The 22,854-nt window shown below is 41.1% G+C and overlaps 1 protein-coding gene across 1 annotated transcript in view; it reads left to right on the forward strand.

Moving 5' to 3' along the window:
* Positions 1–22,473, forward strand: part of LOC113407298 (probable ATP-dependent DNA helicase HFM1) — a 91,274-nt gene extending 68,801 nt beyond the window's left edge. Inside the window, exons 23-33 of the mRNA XM_026655634.1 lie at positions 5,911–5,996; positions 11,320–11,403; positions 14,899–15,056; positions 15,938–16,041; positions 16,951–17,103; positions 17,700–17,792; positions 18,216–18,334; positions 19,215–19,294; positions 19,446–19,555; positions 20,878–21,120; positions 22,382–22,473. Coding sequence (XP_026511419.1) covers positions 5,911–5,996; positions 11,320–11,403; positions 14,899–15,056; positions 15,938–16,041; positions 16,951–17,103; positions 17,700–17,792; positions 18,216–18,334; positions 19,215–19,294; positions 19,446–19,555; positions 20,878–21,120; positions 22,382–22,473 — 1,322 coding nt within the window. The remainder of the gene's footprint in view (positions 1–5,910; positions 5,997–11,319; positions 11,404–14,898; positions 15,057–15,937; positions 16,042–16,950; positions 17,104–17,699; positions 17,793–18,215; positions 18,335–19,214; positions 19,295–19,445; positions 19,556–20,877; positions 21,121–22,381) is intronic.
* Positions 22,474–22,854: the final 381 nt, after the last annotated feature.

Raw genomic sequence — 22,854 nt, forward strand, 5'->3', positions numbered from 1 at the left:
GAGCTTTTGGTTTCTAAGCCCAAAGACCCTTCAGGTCTTCCCATGAGAGTAAGGGACACTGTTATGGGCACAAGGGCAGATCCCCATTGAGGTCTATCCATAGGAGACATGGTCCTTCCCTGAGCCCATCGAAGTCAGGTGCCTTCACATGCAGACCCCAAGAAACTGGCTCCGCTAAAACCTCCTAGATTGCAGGGTAAAGTGTGTAGGAAGGATCTGACATTTCCATCAATGATTCTGTCACCAAAGCATAAGGACTGTTATCTGCCGGTTCCATCTACAAGTGCAGGTCTGGACTTCTTGGTTCCGACTCGTCCACCCAAAGAATACACTGCACCCAGGGACACGCTATTATTGTTATTGCCAACCACTGGGACCCGTTGCAAATCAGGACACACATAGACCTACATGGCACCGGCGGATATTTTTCTTTTCTACTTGCAGTCCCCCGTCATCTCTGGCCCAGCCTTCCTAAGGGACAGAAGATTATACTACTTTGATTTCCCATTAATTCTCTAACTTATCGCCATCAGGCAGGATTGCCCTGGTACTGATGGTTCTGCCATTTCAACAAGGACAATCTTCAGATTCATGCTGGCCCCTCCTACATCCCTCTTGGAGAGAGTCAAGCCCAGACAGGCAATTCAGGACTTACAGCCACTACCCTTATAGATATGACTTCCCCAGAGACCGATGGTACCCCATGCCATAGGGTCCCCCACAAACAATTGGCCCCTCGTTCTGGCCTTATTGGGAACTGTGGGATCCCTGTAACAGATGCTTGGGATCCACTCAGGAGTCTTACTGCTCTTCTTCTCATCAACAACTGGATCTGTGAGTGTATGAGGAGGACATTGAGCCAGAATCACAAGTACCAGCGGTTCAACAGGATCTCCTCCTCCTCCCCAGATGAGGTGGTTTCTCCGTCTCTATCCCCACCAAATAATCATAGGCAATACCAGGAGTTGCTGCAAAGAGTGGTTAACAATCTCTAGATACCCCTGGAGGAAGTCCAAGACCCATACCACTGACTGCTGGACATTCTGCAGTCTCAGGACCGAAGTAAAATGGCCCTCCCAGTTAATGAGATCATATTGGAACTGGCAAGATCAATCTGGCACTGCCCAGCATCCTGTAGCCCCACACCTAAGAGGGCTGAGAGGTACTATTTCATCCCAGCAAAGGGAGCCAAATTTATGTAGACTATTGGGCCCTGAGCCAGGTGACATTCCATAACTGGTATGCCCCACTCTTAATCTCAGAGTTACTAGAACATGTGCACTTTACCAGAATTTTCACCAAACTGGACCTCTGGGGTGCTTACACATCAGGGTAGGAGGTGAATGGAAGACCACGTTTAAAAACCTCTGTGGGCACTTTGAATATCTAGTAATGCCATTCGGTCTGACCAATGCTTCAGCGACCTTTCAACACTCTGTTAACGATGTATTTAGAGACATCCTGTAGTAGTATGTAGTCATCTTTCTTGATGACATACTTGTGTTTTCAGATAATCCTGATCAGCATTGTTACCATTTCATTCCATCCTGGAAAAACTATGAAAGTATATGAAACTATGAAAGTATAGCCTGTTCATGAAATTGGAAAAAGGTACCTTTGATCAGTCCTCCACAGAATTCTTGGGTTACATCCTTTCCCTAGGTGGACCAACAGAAGTTAGAGGCCATCCACAGCAGGGCAATGCCCCAGTCCCCCCATGAGTTACAGCATTTTCTGGGCTTCTTGAATTTTTACCAGAATTTCATTCCAGGCTTCTCAGGGCACAGAGCCCCCATGACCAACCTCCTCTGCAAGACCATCACATTCATTTGGACACACGAAGTTGACCATGCTTGAAGAGCTCAAGGCTGCTTTCACCACCACTCCCATTCTAGCACACTCGGCCCTCGCCCAGGCATTCAGAGTGGAAGCCAGTGCCTCCAGTGTAGCCATTGGGGCCATACTGTCTCAGAGACATGGTCCACAGCAAATGTTGCACCCCTGGGCTTACTATTCACCCCTGCCAAATGGAATTATGATACACTAGATAAGGAAATACATTAAATCAGCCTTTGAAGAGTGGTGCCATAACCTCAAGGAAGCCCAACACCTAATGCAAGTCTTTTCTGACCTTGAATATCTGTGTGCGGCTTGAGCTTTGAACCAAAGACATCTCAATAAAGGCATTATTCTTCTCTCAGTTTGATTTTTATCATCACCTATCACCCAGGAACCAGGAATGGGAAAGCCGATGGCATTTCCTGAAAGGGGGAATATTGCCAAGAGAGTGAGGAGTCTAACCAAGAACCACCCTGTCTCCTAAAACCTCACAACTTCCTTAGTGTCACAATACACCAGAACTTGCTTGATTTAATCCGATCCACTTTGCAGGGCAACCTGTTAGTTCAGGAGATGACGGAACAGCCTGAGCAAACGAGACCCAGAACAAAAATGCAGTGCTCTACACAGGATAGGATCACCTACATCGATGGGTGCATATACATTCCACCAAGGTGCCCCCGGCTAGAAGGGCTCCATCTTTGCCATGACTCTCCATTGACAGGCCACTTTGGCCACCTTAAGACTTCCACACGCCTTCCCATTTCTTCTGGTGGCCCCATAGGCAAGCTGAAGTCCAGGACCATGTTGACTCTTGTGACCTGTGTTCTCACACCAGGATGCCCCAGTACTCCAGAGACCCCGGGCCTCAATCACCCTGGACTCCATAGTGCAACTCCCTTCCTTTGGCCACACAGTCGCCTTAACTGTTGTAGACCAATTGATCAAAATGGTGCATTTCATCCACTGTATCGGCCTAATCTCTGCTGAAACAATGGCTCGACTCCTAGCAGTTCATGTGATCCATCTTCATGGGCTTTCAGACTGTAGCACTTTGGACCAAGGCTCTCAGTTGGTCTTACGCATTTGGCATAAAGGCCTCTGGGTAATGGATGTTCACACTTTTACTTTCTCCATGTACCACTACCAGACAGATGGGCAGAGAGAGAGGGTGAACTAAGTATTAGAGCAATACCTATGGTGCTTGGTCAACTACCATCAAGATAACTAGTTGTCCTTCCTTTTTTATGCCAAGTTCTCATACAACAACGCTGATTGTGCCTTCTTTGCAAATTATGGGTTCCAACCTTGCTTTCACCTGGCCTTAACAGCAGCCTCCACGAACCCAGCAGCCAGTGACTGAAACCAACAAATTCACCATATCCAAGAGAAACTTAAGGACCACCTTGAAGATGTGAAAAGGAACTACAAGCAGTATGCGGCTGTTGACCCCCAGGAAGGCCCAGCTCTCATGGTGGGTCAGAAGGTCTGGCTTGCAGCAAAACACCTCTGTATGAACAGGCCATCCCTCAAGCTAGACCACCAGTTCCTCAGACCCTTCCAGATTTGTAAGCAAATCAACCCTGTTACAGTCAAATGGCAGCTTCCTCAATCTCTTGAAAGTTATCCAGTTTTCCATGTATCCCTCCTGAAGCATTACACAGAGGGAGCCCTTTCTTGATTGGTCCCAACAGCTGCCCCCACTAGTCCAGGTCCAAGGGCATTTAGTCCATGCTATCCTGACTCTAAGCTGAAGAGCGGGGAGACTGTACTACCTAATCAATTGAGAAGGCTAGGGTCCTGAAGAAAACTCCTGGGAACCTGCTGCCCATGTCCATGTCCATGCCCCCGACCTGCTAAAAAGGTTTCGTCAAGACCCTTCAGATAAACCAGGCTCAGTGCCCATCTCAAGGAAGGATGCCTCTGAAGAAGTGGATGATGTATGGATACAGGGACTAGAACCCGAGTCTTCAGAATGTAAGACAGCTGACATTCTCACAGTGCCATCAGGAGGCCCTGCAGAGCCATAGTCAGGAAGCACTATTGACACCCTGAGTGGCAGTAGCCTGCGGTCCTCTGATTGGTCAACCACCTTATTTAACCCTGGTGATTGCCCCAGGAAATTGTCTGGGAAGCCACACAGACTTTGGGCCTGCTGCAATTCCAGACCTCACCTTGTCTCCTGATTTCTGGTCTTGAATCCCAGCCTGACCCTTGCTCTTGCCTCCTGACTCTAGCCTGGTAGAACCTCTGATATCCAGGATCTGACTCCAGCCTTACTCTGACCCTGATTCCTGCCTCCCAATTCCAGCCTTGTACTACCTATGGTCTCCGATCCCGGTCTGACTTTGATCCTGACTCTTCGTATTGAACCTGGCTCCAGCGATTTCCTCCGACCCCTGTTCACTGATTACCCACCCTGATGTGTGGACCCCAGCCCAGTTGTGACCTCTAGACCAGACCACCTATGCCCTGGTCCCTTACAACACATTTGCTAGACATGCACTAATCCAGGCCTCTGCTGTGGATTCAGCAATGGGATCTGCAGTACTGCAAGCATCTTTGCTGCCTGCTTCCTCACATCCACCTCCAGTCTGAGCACAGCTTGCCCATCATCCACATGTGGAATACACATAGGGACCAGGACTTGAGGAAGAAATGGAGGTTATGTACTGTAACTGGAAATTCTTTGACATGTGTGTTCACTATCTGTAGTTCACTACCCGTCCTCCAGCCCGTCTGCTTCGGATCTGATTAGATTTGCAGTAAGAAGAGGAGCTGAAGGAGCAACGACCTGCACTGCCTCTTATACCCTTGCTTGGGAGAATGAGGAGACCGACTGCACACAGGGCCGGCTCTAGGCACCAGCGTTCCAAGCATGTACTTGGGGCGGCAGTTTTCAAGGGGCGGCATTCCAGCTCTTTGGGGCAGCACTTTTCAAAGGGCGGCACTCCGGCCTTTTTGTTGTTGTTGTTGTTTTTGCTTCGGCGGCGGGCCGGCTGCTTTTTTTTTTTTTTTTTTTGCTTGGGGCGGCAAAAAACCTGGAGCCGGCCCTGACTGCACATGTGTGGGCCAACAGACACTGCTTGTTAAAATCTCGCACTTGGGCATATAGTTTGCAGCATGTGTAACCATGTGTTGAATAGAGATAGGACCACACATCTCAAAGAACTTCCAATTACAGTAAGTAACCTCCATTTCTTCCAAGTAGACTTTTCTGTCTCAAGTTATTTGTATTCATTCCAGTGAGTCATAGTTCCAAGAAGGAATTTCCTGATTTGGAATCTAAGTGCTGACTCCCATACCCCACAAGGGGAGACCGAGGAATTGGGAATACTTGCAGAGGCATGAGGTTTTTGTGTGTGTGTTTTTTTTTTTTTTGCAGAATTCCCTGCTAGCTTATCCTTTAGTCCAATAGATCACAGAGACTGCCTGTTCTTTTCCTGATTCTAATCAGGTGTTTTGCTAAATCTGTTCAGGGACTGTGTGTTCTCCCAGAAGATTTTGGAGACAAATGGCTCTCCCTAGAGTGGATTTTAGTTATATCTTGCTCAAAAAAAGATAGACTTCACAGGGATTGCTAGCATATGCTTAAAGGATCCCTTGGGTAGTCAACAGGAGTCTCTTGCATGAAAACTTATTTTATTTCAGTGCCATGCTGTTTATTCATTTGTGTGTCCACATTAGTTATTTGCTGACTGTTGGAGTTTTTCCTGTGTAAAGCCTGCAGGAATTGGCCCTTGATCTGCCTTCCTTTGATTCTATAACTTAGTAAAAGACATTGTCATTCTCAAATGTTTTATACTTCATTTTATTGCTTTATGTTTTGTTTATACTGTTGTATAAATTGAACTAAACAGTATTAAATTTTCTGACCACTTGAAGAGAAATAAAATTGACTATTGTTGAAAAGAAAACATTGACCACCTCTTGAAAAAATGCTAGATAAAAGACCTCTTGTTAAAATTAGTTATACTTTATATTTATTTGCCATAATGCAGTTGTTGAAAGTAATAATTTGGAATTAGGAATTCCATATAAAAATATTACAACATTTTTCATTTTTTACAGGTGTAACACTATCAAATGCAATGGTAAATGCAGGTCTGACATCATTTAAAAAAATTGAAGATGCAAATGCAAGGGAGCTTGAATTGGTATTTAAAATTTTATATGCATATTTATATAAGGAAAATGCTAATGTTTAATACTTAATAAGTTATAGACTCCAATGTTTTAAGTGGTTTATTCTTGTAAAGTATCACACTAGATTAAAGAAATATGCAATTATCTGACAGAGGTAGTTGATTCTTTTCCTGAAGTTGGTTAAGTTGATGTTTTGCTTCAATTATAAGTTACATCTTAATTTTACTGACATTTTTGTATTACTATATGGGGGAAGAGAGATTCACCCTAGAACTTTCCACTAACTAAAAGAATAATAGCTCAAATTCAGGAATTTCATCATTATCCTTTTAGTAGCGGAAAGTCGTAGAATGAAATCCTGGCCCCACTGAAGTCAATGGCAAAACTCCCATTGAACATCAGTGAGGCCAGGATCTCACTGCTGGTGCGGAAAGATGTGGGATTAAATTTTGCTGGGCTCCTGATGCACAATTTCTTTGGCATTTCTAGTTTTTAAGTGTGATAGCATCCTCTCCCCACAGTGTGTAAGGTGCTGTTTCAGATCTCCAAATGTTGTGGGCTTCATTAATACTCTTGTTTTGCATTTGGGAATTTGTTAGATCTTAATTTGCCTTCTCTGCCTGTTTCTCCCCCCCCCCTCCCCCCCAGTTTCTTGTGTTTCATCATTTAATACATTAAAGTTTAGGACAACATAGTATAGTGTGACAGACCCAGACCAGTGGGGTACAGGAGTCTGGTAGAGGGCAAATATACTGGTCACTGGATGAGTAGTTTTCTGTTCCCTGAGTGACCAGAAAAGGGGCTGCACTAGAGTAATTAGGAACCTGCTAGAACCAGTTAAGGAAGGCAGGCTAATTAGGACGCCTGGAGCCAATTAAGAAGAAGCTGCTAGAATCAATTAAGGCAGGCTAATCAGGGCACCTGGGTTTTAAAAGGAGCTCACTTCAGTTTGTAGTGCGAGAGTGTGAGGAGCTGGGAGCAAGAGGCGCAAGGAGCTGAGAGTGAGAGTGAGAGGGTGTGCTGCTGGAGGACTGAGGAGCACAAGCGTTATCAGACACCAGGAGGAAGGTCCTGTGGTAAGAATAAGGAAGGTGTTTGGAGGAGGCCATGGGGAAGTAGCCCAGGGAGTTGTAGCTGTCATGCAGCTGTTACAGGAGGCACTATAGACAGCTGCAGTCCACAGGGCCCTGGGCTGGAACCCGGAGTAGAGGGTGGGCCCGGGTTCCCCCCAAACCTCCCAATTGACCTGGACTGTGGGCCCTTCCAGAGGGGAAGGTCTCTGGGCTGTTCCCCAACCCACGTGGTGAATCTCTGAGGCAAGAAAATCCGCCAATAAGCTCAGGACCCACCAAGATAGAGGAGGAACTTTGTCACAATAGATACCTAATGTAGGCACTAAAGGCAGCTTTTTGAGGTCTGGCTCTACTCTGGAGAGGAGCAACAGTTTGAAGCATTTCTGGCTTTTTGGTTAGGTTGCTATTCAGGTTACCATTGGAGGTAGGGAGATAGGAATCTTATATTTGGTTTGGTTTTTTTTAATGACTCAGATGGCCTTACTTGGATCCTTGTCCTTGGTTTTAAATTTCTCTCATATGTAGTTTTTATATTATGATAAAATAATAGTAAAGTTGCAAAGTCAAGTACTCCAAAGTTAGAAAATGCCAGAATTAAGATTTCCTGTGCAACCTTAATTTGGCTCCCTTTTGTTTATGCTTTATGATACAATATTTAATTATATGATCACATATTACTTTCTCCGCAGAATCCCTGCCACATTCAGTGCGGTGCTGCCTGGCTAAGGCAGGTTAGTCCCTACCTGTTCTGACAGCAGTCTGCGCCCCGGAAGCGGCCAACAGCAGGTCCGGCTCCTAGTCAGGGGGGCCACAGGGCTCTGCGTGCAGCCCCGGCCCCAAGCACCGGCTCTGCATTCCCATTGGCTGGTTCCCAGTCAATGAGAGCTGCGGGAACGGTGCCTGCGGGCAAGAGCCATGTGGAGCCGCTTGCACGCGTCCACCTAGGAGCCGGACCTGCTGGTGGCCGCTTCCGGAGCGCAGCGCAGTCTGCGGTGCCAGAACAGGCAGGAAGCCTGCCTTAGCACCGCTGCTGACCGGGAGCCACCCGAGGTAACCCTGTGCCCCAATCTCCTACCCCAGCTCTGAGCCCCCCCCAAACCTGGAGCCCCTTCCTGCACCCAAACCCCTCATCCCTGGCCCCAGGCCAGAGCCTGAACCCCCCAGCCCAGAGCCCTGACCCCCTGCCTCACCCTAACTTCTCATCCCCAGCCCAGAGTCCCCACCCCAAACCCCTCATCCCCCGCTCCGTTGGGTCACGGGCATCAACAGTTTTCTTAAACTGGGTCACCAGAAAAAAGTTTGAAAACCACTGTTCTAGACCATACCCTCCACTACACAGCCCTGATTCAGTCCAGAGGAAGTCCATCCTGTGCACTGAATGAGGCAGGGGTCTCAAGGAAAAGATATGTGGTCATGTAATCCGAGACCATATCCTGAACCATATGCACAAGAGTGCCAAATTAAGATGGCAAAAGCTAACTTTTTGTGTGCTTGACTTTGCAATCTTTTTGTTCTTTTAACATAGTTTTTGTGTGTAATTTCTTAGATTTTTAAAAAAGCAAATTGAAAAAACAAATACCATCACGTGTCTTCATATTGACATCCAAATGGTTCATCAGCAGGGTTAGAACCTCTAGATCCCCAGCACTGACCTCTGCCACTGAAGCCAACAGAGTAAATGATAGCAAGAGTAGGTTATCATCTGCTATGTGGACCAGCACTAGAGGGGGATAAGACACATTTTACCAGTATTTCATAGATATTTGCTCTCTTCCATTCTCCTTGCCTATTCAGTCCCAGTCTCCACACCTCAGGCTTCTTGTCCCAGTCTCCTTGCTCAGCCAGTCCCTGCCTTCCCTCCCTCCAGCTCTTAGTCCCAGGCTCCAATTAGTCCAACGCTTCCCCCAGATCCCAGTGTCAACCCACAACTCCTGGTCACTGTTTCTCTCTCCCCTTCCCCCACCTTCCAGTTTCAGTGTCACCAAGCTCCTTGTCACAATCTACTCCTTTCCTTTCCCCTGGTCTGGCTCTTGTTCTTTCCACATTCAAATCAGGCAGCTTCCTCTCCCATGCTGCCTGGGCTTAGCACAGGATCCTTGAGTGCCCGTGGGAGGCAAGCTCCATGCTTTCAGTTTTGGTGCCTGACCCCCTCCCAACCCCCCCGGCCCCGGCCCATAGCAGACAGGAGCAGCAATTACAGAAAAAGCCTTATTTCACTCCTGTATTCCTGTGTTTAGGTATGCTCTGTTGCTCTTTGGGCATGGTGCATGCCTAGTTTGAACAGCACTAGGAGCTGTGAGGGGATGGAGGCTGCATGCTCATTGAGGATGGACTATTCAGAGATTTTAGCTACTAAACTTTAAGAAGTCTCTACTGAGCATGTGAGAACTGAGATTTTTCAAAGATTTATAATTTGGCCAAGTATGGGTGGGTTTTCACATGAACAGCAAAATGCACATCGCTAACACAAAGGCCACTCTTGCCAAATGTCAATTCCCTGCTCCAAAGTCTGGGGGTGATAGAGCTTCTCAAAGAAAAAGTCACCAGAATTCTTTTGACATTGCAAAACAATGCTTTTTTTCCCTAACCTCATTCTTGGAAGAAGCTGAACAGTTTTAGCTGAAACATTCACCGTCCTGCCCAAAAAGATCAGCCTGTGACAGACACTGAAAAATGGAAAATTTCAGCCTGATGGTTAAAGTTTGACAGAGTTTTAAGTGGCTGAAAATAGTGTCTTATAATTGGAAATGTCAGGAAACTTTAATAGGTAGTGCTACCAGCCTATAACATTAGTATAATATACATTTCTTTAGGGCAGAGGTTCTCAAACTATGGTCCGTGGACCACCAGTGGTCCGTGAACTCCATTCGGGTGGTCCACAGATAGTTCCCTCTAAGGTGCGTGCCTGGGCGGCCGCACATGAGACAATGAAGGGCCACCCACCTAATTAGTAGAGCTGCGCAGGCATGGCTCCACAAATTAGGTGCCTGTACCCTGGAGAAGATGCACATGTAAGGTGAGGTGGTGGCCTTGGGGGGAATCGGGGGTAGGTGGTACGGGGCACTGGGGTGAGAAGAGGGGGTGGGGGAAATTTGGGATGTGCAGGGCTGTAGCTGCCAGGGAGAGATGGCCCTCCTTCCCAGCTCAGGGGCTGCCACACGGGGGAGAAAGGGCACATCCATCGCATTAGAAAGGTAAGACTACTGATATTAAAATATGAGTTGTGTGCTTTTATTTGTAGAACAAAAAAAACATTTATAATTAAGGTTTTTTTTAATATGGTGCTTTTATCCAAATCGCTTTACAATAGTTAGCTAACGGTACAAACAACATTTGGAAAGATCATTAAGTGGTCCACTGAGACCCTCAGCAATTTTCAAGTGCTCCATGAAAAAAAAAGTTCGAGAACCACTGCCTTAGGGGAACCCCTGTGGATGCTGGGTCATCTAGTAACTTCCTTTTATTATGGTATTGCCAATACTACATCTAAAAGACCTCCTTTCTCCTACTCCACAGTAATGTTAAGGAACTATGGTCCTTCCAAAATGACAATAGAAGCTCTCTATGGTCCCAAAACACTTATTTGTATGACTGAAGTTATGCTTGGACTTCCATATATGTGCTATCACAGTTTTCTCTCAAGAATAGCCCTTACCCAGGACTAGGGTTTTTCCCCTCTTACACTGAATAGTATAATTTATCAGATAAAGTTGTTCATATTCATTCTAGCGTGATCTGATCCATTTTACTGGGGGCAGTCTTCTATATCATTTCTTTTTTTGTGGGCGGAGGAGGGCCGGGACTAAGGAGTTTAGTAGGTTCCAAGTTCCTTGCCTGTTGAGGATTATGAGTGAGATGAGAGTCAACCTCTGAGAGACTATTCTGCTTGTGGCTGAACAGTTATTGTACATCAAAGCAACTGATATTTTTTCTTGTCAATTCTTTCCTGGTTGGTGAAGTATTAACTGCTTCCAATTAAGACATTTCTTCATCAGGATGAGGAAAGAAGAAATTATACCATCCCTGGAAAATAATGATCCCTCTTTAATAATAAGTACAGTATTTGCAAATTATGGGCCAAATCTTGAAACGATATGGAAACCTCCAACTTCTTTGATATTAAGGGTAGTTGTAGGTGAATAAGAACTGTCCGTAGTTGATCCTGTGCATTCTCTTATTAAACTTCTTTATTTGAAAGTTATTTTTATTACTGGTAATACATGACTTGTAATATATCAGAAATAAAACTAAATATTTTCAGATTTTAAACCGACATCCTCCTTTTGGAAACCAAATAAAAGAATCTGTGCTACACCTGCCAAAATATGAACTTGACATTGAACAGGTAACTTCTTACATTTGCTTTACTTGGATAATGCTTTTTATGATTGTTTTGCTTTAGAATTCTAACATAGTAAAAATAAAATATTTCAATAAAATATTACAATATTACATGTGTACGTCCCCCATCAGGAAAATGAAACCAGTCATGCCCCCCTTCAACCTTGCCATGTGTTGTTAAAGGCCTGCCCATTTAATTTATACATATTCTGTGTTCCTAAGAGTGTTCTTTGTGACCTCTATATGGGCACACTCCATTTTAGGAAATATTGTCATAAGAAATGTTCCTGAAACATAAGTTCATTCAAAGACTTCTTAAGTCAGTTGTCTACATTCTACACAAAATATCTGATCTCTTTCTTTTCTTGTTTCTTCTGTTTGTCAGCAATCTTTTTATGTTAAAAGATGTGAAAGGAGACAGTTCACCTATTGATCTAGCTCTTTTGAATATGTAAATCTGACAGCTCTCTTCCATCTTAAATATCAAACATGAGGCAAAAAGAGGTCAATAAGAACTTTTTTCTGTTTTTAGATGTCAGATTCAGGAACATACAGAAACAATAGCTGATTAGAATCAAATAATTGATACCATGCATATCAAAGGAGGCATGAGCTAATGCTTTGGGTGGGAGACAGGAAATCCTGAGTTCTGATACTTACTCCCTCTCTGGCATTGGGCAAGTCACTTAACCAGTCTGCCTCATCGTTCTTATCTGCAAAATGTGGATAATAACACTTAATTGCCTCATAGCATTGTTAAGACAATTAGTTACAGTTTGTACTTTGAAGATAAAAAACTTGATATAAGTTTAAAGTGTTATGACTATTACTATAATAATGATCAATTCAGTTTTAGTCTGTCATTTTGTAGATTAGTACAAGTGCTTGAATAATGTATTGGTAATTCTAAAATCCTTTTCAGAAGGAAAAGTTAACTATGATAAATGCTTCATCCCCAGACATATTTACATATGAATTAATAAGAGAAAAGGAGGATTTTCCTTGTCTTATTCTGTATTCTTTCCTGTGAAGCTAGTTCATGTTTATTTTGATACATATATTTGTGTCTGATACATTTTTGTTTATGCCAACAATGGAGGATCAGAATTTAATGTATTAACCTCTTTCAGCCAAGATTTATTGTGATTCTATTTTAATTTATGTAATCCAAATTGGACCCATAATAGCTGATATCATTAACTGAAAAAAACACCAAGACCATCTCAAATCAGCATTTGAAATAGCATTATATTGTTTATGAAAAATATACATACATATAAAATACACTTCGTTTTTACCATAAGTTTCTCCAAAGCAATTATTTCCTATATCTTCCATAAGAATTCTTCAAAATTATGGGCACAGTTCATTTCTCTAGAATTTGGTGATCACGGTTCTGGCTTCCGTTAACCACTGATTAATCATTTAAATGGTATAATTAGTACCCAGCAATTAAACTTAATAAAGGGATACGGAAGCTTTGATTGTTAGATTACCAACCTGAGCCAGACTGAACTATACAGTGTTGTAGCTGTCAGTCCCAGGATATTAGAGAGACAAGGTGGGTGAGGCAATATCTTTTACTGGACCAACTTCTGTTGGTGAGAATGACACGCTTTCAAGCTGCTTCTTCTACCAGACCTGAAGAAAAACTCTATGTAAGCTTGAAAGCCTGTCTCACTCACCAACAGAAGTAGGTCCAATAAAAAATATTACCTCATGCCCCTTGTCTCCCACATAGAACTGGCAGTTGTGACTGTAAGTCATTATAATAGGAAGGTTCTTTAGGGGTTTGTGAGAAAGAAGTTGATGGTCTCAGTCTAGTTTGTAGTGAAAAAAGTCCACTCTCAAAATTGCCATGATTAGCACTCATCATTGCAGTCTTAACATTAGAAAAAGAATGGAGACCGAACTATCTTCACTCACCTAAAGTAGTCTCCTTCTAAATCAGACAAATAGACATTGGAATGGGGGAACAGGGCAGTGTTGAGAAAGCTTGCCTCGCTGCTGTCCGTAATTAACTTGTTATGTGGGTGAATAGAATAATAGTTGATTCACTCGCATCACCAGTCTGACATATTTTGAAAACATTAGGATTACAGTAACTCCTCACTTAAAGTCATCCCGGTTAACGTTTTTACGTTGCTGATCAATTAGAGAACATGCTCGTTTAAAGTTACGCAGTGCTCCCTTATAATGTCATTTGGCAGCCGCCTGCTTTGTCCACGGCTCGCAGGAAGAGCAGCCCATTTCAGGTAGCTGGTGGGGGCTTTGAACCAGGGTGTACCGGCAGCCCCCCATCAGCTCCCCATTGCCCTAAGTTCCCTGTGCGGCAGCCACCCAGCAGGCTATCAAGTGCCAGCAGTTCAGCTGTCCCTCCCCCCACTGCCATGTGCTGCTCCTGCCCTCTGCCTTGGAACTGCTTCCCAGAGCCTCCTGCTTGCTGTGTTTGTGCGGGGTTGGGAGGGAGGTGGGGGGCTAATGTCAGGGTGTCCCCCTCCCCCCTGCTCCTGCATCCCGCTTACCCCTTCTCCATAGTTCGGGGTGGAGGGAACACGACAGGGCTCAGGACGGAGGGAGCTTGCTCGCAGCACGGGCTGTCTCAACTTGCTGATCTACTTAAAAAGGCAGTGTACTTACAGTGGGATCAGCATACTTAAAGGGGCAATGCGCATCTCTCTCTCTCACACACACCGTGTGTGTCTCTGTCTCTGTCTGCCATGCTGCACCACCTCAACCAAGCTTCACAATCATCATCGCTGTGTACCAGTATTAAATTGTTTAAAATTTATACTGTGTGTGTGTATGTGTGTGTGTGTGTGTATATATTATTTTGTCTGGTGAAAATTTTTTTCCTCGAACCTAACCCCCCTATTTACATTCATTCTTATGGGGAAATTGGATTCACTTAACATCATTTTGCTTAAAGTCGCATGTTTCAGGAACATAACTACAACGTTAAGCAAGGAGTTACTGTACTTAATAAAGTTCTAGTAAAATAGGTATTTTACAAATAACACATTTCTAGAAAGCACCTGGTTTAAAGACTATAACACATCTTGAAATGCTAGTATAAACAGGGCATGAATCATTATTTCTGTTGTTTGAACTCCAGCAATGGATACATGATGAGCATTCATATCTTTCTTTGGATTTACTAGTAAACAGACTGTTCCACTGGAAGTCACTGGTGTGCATCCCTCATAGAATCAGGTTTCTATTTTCCTTGGCAGTGAACAGAAGGGGTTTTTCTGTGCTGTGACATTCATCTTAGAAGTGCAGAGTATCTTTGAACAGTCATTCAAACTTAGAATCTCAGCAATGAACTCATGATGATAGCCCTTTCTGGTGTGTGGACAAAACAAATGTGTGTTCTGTTGAAATTGCACCTGTCCAAATTGAGCCTTTGTGCGTGGTGTACAAATTCATGAAAAGGCGTGTGGCTTCTCTGAAGTGTTTTTACTGGTTATATCATTTTATGTATGATTTATTTTCCTAGCTTACAAAATATAGTGATACAGTGGCTGAAATCTTAGTGACCATCATATTAACAAACTTTGAACAGCTTCAGATTAAGAGAACTGCACCAGACTTTCACTATGTAACCTTGATCATAGGAGATGCTGATAATCAAGTGGTTTTTAAACAGAAAATTATGTAAGTGTGATCAGTCATGTTATTTACATCTTTAGGAATGCCATTTTGTATTATTTCCATGAAGAGTCAAATAATATGTAGCTGGTGTAACATTTTTTTATATTAATGAGACTAACCAAATCTCTATTATTTTAGTGGAAGTCCTGCTGCAAATGGATTCCCTAGGCCTGATCCTCTGTTGCTTTGTGCACTGTGTAAAATGGGTATAAAGTGCTTCCTGATTTCGTAGCATTTTACAGTTGCTTTGCACTGGTGTAAATGGCTAAACAAGGCGCAGTGCAATAGTCATGCCATTCTAAATATCTGTGCAATTGTGTTATCAATTTTATTGATTATATTGAAGCCAAAAGCATCCAGTTTTAATATAAATTTACATTACTTAATGCTAATAGAAAGGAAGCTTTTGAATTGTTACTCATGAAAATTAGGTACTGAATTATTTACGTAGGCAGCACTTGCCTACCTTCCCTACACAGGTTTTTTTCACCTGGCAGAGGAATTAGACACACTCTCTCCAGTTGGATGAGCTGTACTTGAAGGGAATGGGAAACAAAGAGTAAAATAAATCTTCTCCAACTAGATGACCTGCACCTGGGTCCTGATCAAGTCCTCACAAAGAGGAAGGCTTGCTCTTTGCACCTTGCATCTTCAGGACCCTGGCTATCTTAGGGCTGCAGGCCGTGCGGGCACATCCTATTGAAAATGTTTTTAAGAGACCCTTCATCAGTTAGATCCCCTGAATCAAAACTGCTCTATGGTCTTTTATTAGATTTCCATGCTGCTAGCATCACAAATAGTGTGACTTCTTTTAATAAAATGTTTACCACTATCTTACTGTCCATTGTGTATACTTAATATCATTATATTATTATATGTTGCAGGGATTCTGTCTTGCTGAAAAATGGAAATTGGACCAAAAAAATTGAAGTGAAAAGAGCTCTTAAATCTGAGGAACTTAGCATAAATTTAATTAGCTCTGAATATGGTAGGTTTATTGATATGATTAGCACTTTAAAATATACTTTTAAAGATATTGAATAAATAGTGAAACCAGTTTCCTTTATACCAAGCCAAAAATTTAATAAAAATGAATTAATTTTAAAATAATATTCTATTCATTGTTTTATTGTATGGCATACTACACTAAAAGCATTAATAATGAGATTTTTCTAATGTAACTGTTTCATCTAAATGTCATATACATTACCAGTCATCTCTCCTTGCTCCCTAGGATTTAACTCGAGCCCTTCTTCCCAAAACTCTTTAGAAGATGACTCCAAAACACTTCACCCCATCCATCCCCAAAGTTTTCCAATCTCCTCTCCATCAGTTCTGAGCCACATACCAATTCATCATATCAGATTTGCCTGATTTAACATTGATTCTCTTAATGGCAAATCCCTCCTAGTCTTTAACCTTGTGTAGATTGTTCTGTTGTCCAAAGCTGTAAATATTAATAGCATTTAACATCAAAAGTACTATCAGCACTTAGTTGTACTTCTTGTGTAGCTGCAAATAGTGCTACTAATGTTCTCTAACAGCAGCTTGCAATGCAATGCTAAGGAGGTGAAAATTGTTCAAAATTGGATCAGAAATGCCCAAGACACAGTCCCACTTCCTAAAACAAATACATATACACATTTAAAGTGAACAGTGTATACTGTACAGATTAGCTAAATGATTCTTGTAGGAACCATAACTTTAAATTTCCAGAATTTTTTTTGTTTAAATCTCAACCACAACATTAAATGCAAAATACTATATTACTATAATGGTAAATTATGAAAACATACTGTATAACACTGTTCATTATAAAATTGGAAGTACAGTAAATGGTAATTGAAAAATATTTTTTTATATTTACATAAACATTTTTGTGGATCATTTCTAAAAGTTGGGGTGGATATTCAGCAAAACTATTCAGCCTTTTACTTAGGACCAAAAAGGTTTGGAAATGAAGTGGTTTTACAAAGAAAATTAGAAGCTGAGTCTTCACCTATGTATCATGCCTCTTCAATAAGATCAGCAGCAGCGAGAAAGGATACAGGTAATTAATAATACTCTAAAGAATAGAGTCCCACATCCTGCACCTCTTGAGGTCAATGGAAGTTTGGTCAGTTACTTCAATATGAGTAGGACTGGGCCCCATATTTGGTCATCTTTCCTCACTTTTGAGTAAAATGTTGTATGAAAACACACTAGAATATATTAAGGAATTTAGTGTACAATGGCTTTGAATCTGGTATAGACAATTAGGACTATTTCCATCGAGTCCCAACAAGGGCATAGAGTGTTGCTCCATTGACTCAACAGGTAGTGCATTACGTTTCCATAGGGAACTGAATTTGGGAGAGAAGTTGGACATCTAGTACCTCATGCTTTCAGAGTTTTAGAGTGGTGTTGAGGTGATGCTTACAGCTTTTAGTGGGGACAATTATTGCTTTGCTATGAAAACAGTCTTAGCAACCCAAAGGGGAAGTGTCTCTGGCAAACATGTAGCAGTTGACTTTTTTGACCCAAAAGTTATTTGGAGGTGAACAAAAATCTAGTGCCATTTGTTTCTTTTTCTCCCTGAGAAACCCTCAAAAAAATCAGTGAAATAGAAAAACGTCAGCATTTCTTCTTCTTATATTACCTCAGGAGGTGCCTGTAACCGAGAGATCACCTACATGAAACTTGGGAACAGAGAATGCAGCCATCACTGTAAAAATAAAGATGTATGTGGACATGACTGCTGTGAGTTTCATGAAAACTCATTATTTCTAACATCTAAATTCAAAGGATCTAATTCCCTCATTTACACAAGCGTAAATTAGGATTTTGTTGATATTAATGGTGACATTGATGTAAAAAGAGTACAAAGCAAGAGAATCATGCTTAAATGTCAATATAATGCAATCTAAAAAGTAAAAATTATTAATAACTGCAGTAGATTTATTCTGTAGCGAATACAATGAAGAGTAATATTTTACAGAATTCGATAGCAATGTCAAGCTTTTCATATTTTTGTATGAAAACAAATGCATCAAAATTTGTCTTTTATAAAACATCAAAGATGAAATCTTAGCCCTGTTGAAGTCAAAATTCCCATTGACTCAAATGGGGCCTGTATTTTACCCCTAAAATGTAATCTGAAGAATCTTCAATCTCTTTTCTTAGGTAAAGTTGGAGTTTCACAGAAATCTGAGTTAAAGAGAGATTCAAAGTTTTCTTCATACCTAGCTGATTTAAGGAACAGAAACTCAATTTCATCAGTTCCCCCAGTAAAACAATTAAAGGTTCGTTTTAACATACACACTCCTGAAAAAAAAATTATTTAATCGTGTTTATTGAATATATAAGTATTGGTAGATTGAAGGCATTTTATTAAACACATATAGACACATAGGATCAAATGTGTCCCATTGCTGTGAAATATGGAAATAGCAAAGGAGCACAAAAAGGATGGGAAAGGCCCAGTCATCTTGGAAGGGTATAGCTGCTAAGTGGTATGCTTCCCATGAGCCTGTGGAAGCCTTTCTCTGCAAACACTGCCTGATTTGTACTCTGCAGGTTTAGGAAAGTATAGTGGACTGTGTAGCAGGCATAGCTGGAAGCCACCACTCTATGTGACAACCTAGGGAAATACTACCTGAAATTATAAGTAAAAATTAATACTGGTGTCCTGAGAGAATTACGGTGCCAGAGGAGGTTTTAAGAGTAACATTCTTTTTAGATTCTTAGACTCCACAGAGTTTCAAGGCTAAGCACTTTGCCCCCTGGATGTGCCTGCAAACCCCTCTTCCCTATGGGGAGAATGTGGCATCTGAGTTTTTGCAATGCTTATTTCCCCCTCCCTGCAGGTTTTTCTGCAGTGGAGGATGATTTGGCCCAGAGATAACCGAGAAAGAAATGTGGTTAACAGTCTGGGCTTGCTGAGATACTTGCATTACTCCAAGATCTCACTGGCTAAATTGAATAATGTGCATAATAAAACTTTAAAAAAAATCTATTCCATCAGATAGCTGTACATTTCGTGCATTAATTCTATAAAATATGAATAATAACTTTCTTCCTATAGTGGCTTCCCTATTCTTTGGAAAGTGCAAGTGGTGTGATCCAGACTATTAAAATACAATAATACACTAATCATCTGTAATGATCTTTTTTTAGATGCAGATACAGTTAAATAAATCTCAAAATGTGGATCTGAAACAATTTGTTTTTACACCGAAATCTTTGTTGCCAGCGTTGCCAAGGTACTATATTATTGCTATAAGTATAATAGAATTTAAAACCTGCTCAGTTAAAATTCTCTCATTGGCATAAGCAGTGAAGACGTGTTTTCTGAATCAAATTATTTTTAAAATGCAACTTTCTTGTGACTCTGTTTTACTGATTTGTATGAAGGTCTGACTATGCACAGTCTTCTGCCTCAGCTTCACGAGAACACTGGAGTAATGTTAATATCCTTGGTAGACCTCAGAACCAACTGCAATCAGAGAGTTATGAAAAGAGTAGTAAGTTATTACTAATGTATGAGATTTTCTATGATTTTTTTCATTGTTTTGAATTAAATGTTTCTTGCAAAATTAAACCTGTTGAAATCACTACAGCAACCACCATAGTGCTGCAGGGAACTGCATATTTAGGGCAATACAATACGCTCTGTCAAGGCAAGGAACTTGCTTTGACATTGGCTTTTCTTCTAAAATCAATTAAAGTTGCAAGCAGAGCTCTCAGCCAATAAATGTCCCTTAAAGGAAAACTGTAGTGGTTAGTTCTAATACTTTAGGGCCTAATTCTGTAAATACTTATTACCGAGTTTGATGCTTATGACTGTGCTTATTCCCATTGATGCCAATTGTAATGCATCAGATAGTTTATCTCTATCTCCTTCTGCTTTTCACACACCTTTCCCATCATCAGTGGAGTATCTGAGTGAAAAGTGAGCATTATGCTTTGTATTGTTTGCTGGATTGGGCCCTTAAAACAGCTAAATTAACATTTAGTAAAACCTCTCACTCTATCTATATTAAAAACTGAAGTTTTATTTTAATACCTTTCAAGGTTCTAATTTCTCCATAAATGTGAGTATATCTCAATAATCAATGAAACTTTACTGCTGCTTCCCATCACTGTTGATGAAGGTCCCAATCCTACCACATAAGCTATTTTCACTTACATACACTGCATATTACGTGCTTTCCATTTCTAGCACAGGCCGATTTACAGTATACAATTGTGTTCTATTTCCAGTGTTCAAAAGAGAGCAGTATTTTCTACTTATTTTGCTAACATGAATGTGTATCTCCAGAAGTGTACTGCCGCCACATCTGCTCATGCTCATTTCTGCTACTCATGCAGTGAAAGGAAATGGAAACCCTTCCATTCTGCATAGTACTCTCACATAATGTTTTAGTTCAGCTATCTTAACATATTTTAGTTAAATGCTTTTAAAATTAATTGTTTAAAATGTGTTTGTCTGCTGTGATTAGTTCTTGGGGAGTTGAATTTATAGGAGAGGGAGACAGTGAGTAATACTAAATAGAGTGAATAAAGAGCAAATGAATGGGGGAAGGTAAAGGGACTGGGCTCATCAGTGTTAAACTTGCACTCCACCAGACCACAGTTCTCACACTGGAAAAAAAATTAAATCAGAGGTGACTTGAAATATTCTTTATAAGGGTCACTTGCTGGAATTTGGAGTGAAGATGACTTTTCTTAAAATAATGTTGAGAAAAAGTGTGTAGCTAACATAGTTTGCTTTTTTTATAGGTTGAACAAATAGTCTTAAGCATGCAATCCAGAGTTTTACATCCCTATTATAATTGCATTACAGATTTCTCTTGGGAACATTCTGTGACTGTAAGTGAGGAGAGCCATCAGACGATGACGTCAAAGAAAAATCTTAAAGAATCTTTAATGCATAATTTTACTAATGCAGATAAAAGCAGCTCTTGGTTTTCAGAGGCTTTGAATGTGAACTTTGAATTGGGAGATGAAGTTTGGGATGATTTTGATGATGACAAATTAATACGTGCTAGCAGTTTTTTCACTGGTGTGGAGAGTAGAGAAGATTTAGGTAAAATTATTTTGGTGTAACCTATTGTTTATAATTGTCATTGTATGTACCAAATGGACAGTGCACCAGATAATCTTCTTCAAATTAACTCTTTGCCCCCTTTTTGTTAAAAGTAATTAATTATGATCTAAAGTAAAATTTAACTTAAAATCTGTGGGTAACTTAATTGACCATCTAGAATTGTAGTTTAAAGACAGATTTTTCATTAAAGATTATTGCAGCCTAAATATCAAAGATGGTTTTCTACTGAACCTTCATTCACAGTCTCAGAAGTTGGGTATTTGTTAAAATGATGAGCAGGTAAATAGTTAATGTTTTCACTTCAATTGTCACCAATTTGGTACAATTAATTGTAGGTCTTACCAACAAATTATAGACTCAGCACCTGCTAGCCCTCTGAATCATCATAGACTTCAGAGGTTTTAAGATCAACAGATTTTGCCTTTTTCCAGCAGGCAAGTTCTACTGTCTAAATGCTGTGAAATTACTTTGCAACTGCCAAACATTTCTCCCTTCCTGTGGCCTGAATTACAGACACCGTATCCACCCTTTTCCCATACATTATATCATAATCAGATTAATGGACCTGATTCCATGTGTATTATTCCCTATTCACAATCACAGTCTGAAGCAGGTTCTTTCTGACTGAGTCCATAACCAATCTCTCTCACAAAGATAGATGACTGGAAGAGCCTCCACAGTATTAGATTAGAATACAGATTGGGAGAATGGAAAGTTTTCTTTCTTCCCCTGTGTCTCCATGTAAATATTCACATTTTAGGCCCATTTCTAGAAGGTGCGCAGAGCACCTTCAAATCTCAATGAAGTAAATGGAATTTGCAGAATTGGGCTTACTCGCCAGGGCCTGGGTAGGATAGCTTTATCAAGATGCATGCTTCAAGTTGAAAAAAGAATGGTTCCTGAGAATTAGGAATTGTTTTGGCCTTCCTGCTTTCTATGTTTCAATAAGTGGTATGGTTTTGAAGACAAAATAAACCTTTGTTAAATTGCATATTGAATTACGCATTCATTGTTCTCACAAGTGAATGTAACCATATTAAAATAAATGACCTTGCAATGTATTTCCTTCTGTTCTTCTGCAGCTATATACATGCTTAAAATCAATAGAAAAGATATCTAAGGAAACAATTGTATTAAAAGTCTCCAAATTATCGTGAAAGTCAAATGATAGATCAATTCAGAATTATTGTGATAATTTTGTAAATATGTGAATTTGTTGTTTTTTTTATTTATGCTGCAGTGTTGATAAATCTAAACTTTAAAAGTAATCGTCTAACAGCATCAGAACAAAATGGAAGTTTTACAGTAACAAATGTTAAGTTAAAGTCTTAGAATAGGCTGCATCTACACTGAAAAATGTGATCCTTAATTCACCCCTGGTGGTAGCAATGGCAGGAGCTGTAGCATAGATAGGGCTCAAGCAGACTAAGCTGTTTTCACCACCATTTTGTCTATCCCCACTCTGAGCAGAGTTGAACAATACAATGGTAAAAACACCTGTCTAAATTAGTTTCTTCTTTGAATGGTGGTCCCTATGTGTATTCCACATGTGGGCACACAGGCGCGTCATGCACCTGAGACCAGAGATTTCTAGCAAATAATGTCTGTTGGACCACACCTGTGCAGTTGTTCTCCTGTTCCATACCGAAGGTATAAGGGGTGATTTGAACTGACACCTCTCCAGTTCCTTCTTACTGCAGCATGGCCTGAGTC

This window comes from Terrapene carolina, unplaced genomic scaffold (assembly GCF_002925995.2).
Source record: "Terrapene carolina triunguis isolate 2854851 unplaced genomic scaffold, T_m_triunguis-2.0 Scaffold210, whole genome shotgun sequence".
Taxonomy (NCBI): domain Eukaryota; kingdom Metazoa; phylum Chordata; order Testudines; family Emydidae; genus Terrapene; species Terrapene triunguis.